Below are 5,518 nucleotides of genomic sequence, written 5' to 3'. Positions count from 1 at the left end.
TATAAATGAGTATAATTGATAAGTAAAATAAAGAGTATAATGAATATATAATATAATTATAATTATAATTGTAATTATTGAGGACTCCACATAAATGATAATGACATACAATTTCTAAATTCAGAAATAAATATTATATTGTGGATTCAGAAATTAAGTTGTAATCTTAACGTTCCCAATAATTGAACCGTTCACATTATGCAAGCTAGCACTATTTATTTCATGACAAAATGCACCATGCATGTCATGATCGGGAAATTAATAGCCAACCTCTCCCTTCCACCCAAAAAAAAAAAAAAAAAAAAAAAAAAAAAAAAAAAAAAAAAAAAATGAAGCCCTTACAGACTTTGACTTTTTCTTTTCTCGTTTGGTTCATTTTAAATTTTGTCGAGTTGCAGTGAGTAGAAGTCAAATATAATTTAGTTTATTAGTTATCCTTCATTTCATTCTAAATTTTTATTTTCCAGCGAACTACTGTCCAGTTTGGTTAACTTTTCCTATGCCTGGCAGTTGTCACTTAACTATAGATAGCATGTACATAATAAAAAGAAGGTTCTTGCACTTTTAGACCAAATTAATTAAATAAAAGGTGAACATATTATAATTTAATTAATTTTAGAGCACTCTATCTGAGTACGAGAAAGAATGAGTATAAAATATTAGTTATTTGGATATCAATAAATAATTGAGAGAGTGTGAAATGAAGAAAAAATCACGTCAATGTCAGTTAATTAAAGAAGAAGAGAAGTATTTGTACTAAGGAGAAACTCACGGGGATGAATGTACCAAAAATCTTAATGGGTGGCTGGGTTGGTTTAGTTACAACCGGAAAAAATTGGAGGAGTTATGAAAAATAAATACCAAGTTAAGTGAGCGTTGAGTGACGTGAAGTCCTTCATTTAATCCTACCATCTGCCTCCTTCATTGCTCCCGGTCCCGTAGCCTTTAAATTCCCACCCTCACTACTCCTATTACCCTCAATCCTTCCTCATCTTTCTTTCATCACCAACATTTCTCTTCTATCTTTCATCTCCAACGCCTAATACTTCCACAACAATGCCTCAAATCTTGCCTGACTTCTTGAGTTCTGTTAAACTCAAGTATGTTAAACTTGGTTACCAGTATCTTGTCAATCACATTCTTTACCTCTTGCTTGTGCCCGTCATGGTAGCTATTCTCCTCGAGGTTCTTCGTTTAGGCCCTGAGGAAATTGTCAATCTTTGGCACTCGCTTCACTTTGATCTTGTCCAGATTCTTTGCTCTTCTTTCCTCATCATCTTCGTCGCCACCGTTTATTTCATGTCCAAGCCGAGAACCATTTACCTAGTGGACTACGCTTGTTACAAACCTCCCGTGACCTGCCGTGTCCCCTTTGCCACCTTCATGGAGCACTCCAGGCTCATCTTGAAGAACAACCCTAAGAGTGTTGAGTTCCAGATGAGAATTCTTGAAAGGTCCGGTCTTGGTGAAGAGACGTGCTTGCCTCCGGCTATTCACTACATTCCTCCAACTCCAACTATGGAGGCTGCAAGAGGAGAGGCTGAACTTGTTATCTTCTCAGCCATGGATTCTTTGTTCAAGAAAACTGGTCTTAAGCCTAAAGACATCGACATTCTTATAGTGAATTGCAGTCTTTTTTCTCCAACTCCGTCTTTATCAGCTATGGTGATTAACAAATACAAGCTCAGAAGTAACATTAAAAGCTTTAATCTTTCCGGAATGGGATGCAGTGCAGGGGTTATTTCTATCGACTTAGCTCGTGATCTTCTTCAAGTGCATCCAAATTCTAACGCAGTAGTAGTGAGCACAGAGATCATAACACCAAACTACTACCAAGGAAATGAAAGAGCCATGCTCCTTCCAAATTGTCTCTTCCGTATGGGTGGAGCCGCAATCTTGTTATCGAACCGAAGGTCCGAGAGTCGGCGAGCCAAGTACCGCCTGGTTCATGTTGTTCGCACCCACAAAGGCGCAGATGACAAGGCTTATCGTTGTGTGTTTGAAGAAGAAGACAAAGAGGGCAAAGTAGGGATTTCATTGTCCAAAGATCTCATGGCAATAGCAGGAGAGGCTTTAAAGTCCAACATCACAACGATGGGACCTCTTGTACTTCCCGCATCCGAGCAACTGTTGTTTCTTTTTACTCTCATCGGCCGTAAAATTTTCAACCCTAAGTGGAAACCTTATATTCCTGACTTCAAGCAGGCTTTTGAACACTTCTGTATCCATGCGGGTGGAAGAGCAGTCATAGATGAATTGCAAAAGAATTTGCAGCTCTCAGCGGAGCACGTGGAAGCCTCAAGAATGACACTGCATCGATTCGGAAACACATCATCTTCATCTCTTTGGTACGAATTGAGCTATGTTGAATCAAAGGGGAGGATGAAGAAGGGAGAAAGAGTTTGGCAGATTGCTTTTGGCAGTGGGTTTAAATGCAACAGTGCTGTTTGGAAGTGTAACAAAACCATCAAGACACCAGTCGATGGGCCTTGGGCGGATTGCATCGATCGATACCCTGTACATATTCCGGAAATTGTCAAGCTCTGACGCCACAAAAAGTTAAAAAAAAAAAAAAAAAAAAAAAAAAAAAAAAAGAGATTAAGAGAAAAACCACTATCACAAGGCTTGATTCAAGGGTTTGCTTCTTTGTTTAAGTTACTTTATTAAAAGTCATAATATTTATCTGGGATGTGCATTTACTTCTCTCCTGCATGTATTAATTCTTATTGGCTCTTCTTATATGTCTTCTAGCTTCCACAATCTTTTTATTTTTTCTTTTTTTTCTTTACAACTATTATGTATCTGTATATATAGACAGCCCAAGGCCCCTTCTTGTGTTTAATGTCTCAACCATGTAAGAAAAAACACATTGTAACTGCTGTTATTTCAGGAAAAACAAGAAGCCTTTGTAATAAACCTAGAAGGTATATGGGAAATGTTGTATTTCATCGATGATAAGTTGACTGAATTAGTCATTTTTGTTGTACATGGAAAATTTGGTAAAATTCAGTACGCCATATATTCAACTATACGTGCATACAGCAGTGGTAGGTTTAATTAATTTTCCGATGGAGTCATCAATTTTCTTTTATTGTTTCTTGTGTCTAATCTATATCGATCATTAAACTCTGTTACCATCAATTGGTTGTCGCACTTGTGAACAGTTACCTTTTGGTAGGCTTAATTAATTTTAGGTCATCTAGTTGTGGACCTTGACATATCATAAGGACGTCTCTAACAAATCGTCATTTTTAGAAATTATGATTTCAACTTTATGTTCACCAATGGTTTGTCTTCTCAAAGACGAAACTGCATGCACCAAACCCAGTTCTTATGTAGAAGGCTATATAAAAATGGAAGTATGGCATTTATAAATATAAATATAAATATAAATATTTATACAACTGGGTATTTGTATTTATAATAGTTGGCGATAAACTAATTAGTTTTGCGTATCTAATATTTAGGGCTACACCTACATGCATTTGTGATGTGTTTTACTAAATAAGAGTTCAGAAAAACTTCTGGGTTCCAGCTAACAGCATTAATTAATACTTAAAGAGTGAAAATGAAATGACTATGGGTTGAGATCCAATAAGAAGAATGAATTAATAAGCCTTCAAGTACATACACACTCTAGTTTTCATCCTAAGTAAATGTTAAATATGCGCTTTAATTAATTAATACGTAACATTTAATATATTAAAAGGTAAAAAATTGAATACATTTGTGATCTACATATAATTGAATTAAAATTCATCAACGTGTTTGTAAATGTAGAAGATCAAGAATTGTTGTTCAATTTTTTTTTATTGAAGTTTGAAGACGAAAATGTATAAATAATTTGGAGTTATTCTATTTGAATCAGGTGTACTGAAAATAATTTAATGGGATTTTTATAAATTAAAAAAATCACTAACAATAGATTGCATTGATTTCTATGAGTTTCTAAAGAATAAAATATATTTTTCAATCAATATATGTAGGGGATTGTAAATAAGAAGATGAAATTTAAATTAGAATTAAACATTCTTTTTTTTTTTTTAGTTTAGGTTATAATAATTTTTTTTATTTTCATTATTTCAACTTTTAAGCCAGGGTATCTAACAACAATAATTAAACATTTTTTTTTAAATTATAAGTTCTTTAAGCATGGGAGAATTTTATAAATATATTAACGTTCTCTAAAACTAAAGTACTACATAAAATTAATAAATGTAAGTTTTAGTATTTTATGAAAGAGCTAGTAAATGTTAATATTTACTTTACAAATTGATAGATGAAATAATTTTTAATATATTTTGCAATATATATATCATTAATGCTACCTAATATTAATTACATAAATATAATTATTGGTTATAGTATTGTCGGTTAAGTCAGTTACATTGTTTGTATTAGTTGATGCCAGCTATATAACTATGGTTAGGTTAGTTGGTAACTGTGATTAGTAGAAGATTGATTAACATCTTGTTATATGGGTTGTAATAGTGCGAAAAATTCAGTAATGAAAAAGGAAGAATACATTCCAAGAATCCTCTGTTCTTCATTTTATTTCATGGTATCAGAGCAAAATGACGAAGCCAATTCTTGTCCTCCCAATACTCTTCACTTTCCTCCTTGCTGACCTCATCATCTTCTGAATTTCTACCCAAGTTCTTCCTCAATGGAGAAATTACTGGTTTCCTTAATAAACTAGAACCGAGTGATTCTTGGCTCCCAATTTTATCTCCATCGGATTTTCCTAAATTTTATTCAATCTTAATAATTTAATCAATCTTCTACTAATCACAGTTACCAACTAACCTAACCATAGTTATACAGTTGGCATCAACTAATACAAACAATGTAACAGACTTAACCTAACAATATTATAAACATAAGTAAGGGTTATACTATTTTACACCAATTTCAAAAATAAAAGACAATGTAATCAATTTACAGTCATCGCATGATATTTTTTCTAAAACATCATGTTGTATCCCCAATGTCCCTTTTGGTTTGCAAAATAATAAAGAGTGTGTTTCTTTATCTTCCTCTACATCTTCTTTGAATGTGGATTCAGAAACTAGGCATTATAGATTAGGGCATACTCCATATCATGTTTTAAAGTCAATGCATCTTGATTTGCCTTCTTCACATACACCGCATTGCATTATATGTCCACTTGCAAAGCAGACCATAATTCCTTTCTCACTAAGTCAATCAACCACAGCTAATATTTTTGAGTTGTTGCACATGGATGTATGGGGTCCGTACAAGATCCCTGCCCATGGGAATGCTAGGTACTTCTTAACCATAGTAGATGATCACTCTAGGATTACTTGGGTTTTCCTCATGCAATTTAAGTCTGATGTCTTTCAAATTTTCAAACAGTTTTTATCAATGGTCCAAAATCAATTCACCAAAACTCCAAATGCCTTAGGACTGATAATGGGTTAGAATTTTTTAATAAAAACTGTTTTGAACTCCTACAGGCCAAAGACATAGAACATCAAAGTACTTGTGCATATTCTCC

At 33.7% G+C, this 5,518-nt stretch overlaps 1 protein-coding gene across 1 annotated transcript; it reads left to right on the top strand.

The window, feature by feature from the left end:
- Positions 1-969: 969 nt before the first annotated feature.
- Positions 970-2,594, top strand: LOC116143544 (3-ketoacyl-CoA synthase 6). Its single transcript, XM_031428992.1, has one exon. It carries the CDS (start codon positions 1,057-1,059, stop codon positions 2,545-2,547), a length of 1,491 nt encoding a protein of 496 aa, XP_031284852.1. The 5' UTR covers positions 970-1,056; the 3' UTR covers positions 2,548-2,594.
- The last annotated feature ends 2,924 nt before the right edge of the window (positions 2,595-5,518 follow it).

This window comes from Pistacia vera, unplaced genomic scaffold (genome assembly GCF_008641045.1).
Source record: "Pistacia vera cultivar Batoury unplaced genomic scaffold, PisVer_v2 Contig430, whole genome shotgun sequence".
NCBI classification, from domain to species: domain Eukaryota; kingdom Viridiplantae; phylum Streptophyta; class Magnoliopsida; order Sapindales; family Anacardiaceae; genus Pistacia; species Pistacia vera.
The sequence above is the reverse complement of the archived record's forward strand: the minus strand, read 5'-3'. Positions and strand labels throughout refer to the sequence as shown.

Coding starts and splice junctions, on each gene's coding strand:
- LOC116143544 (XM_031428992.1), top strand. CDS start 1,057: ATGCCTCAAATCTTGCCTGACTTCTTGAGTTCTGTTAAACTCAAGTAT.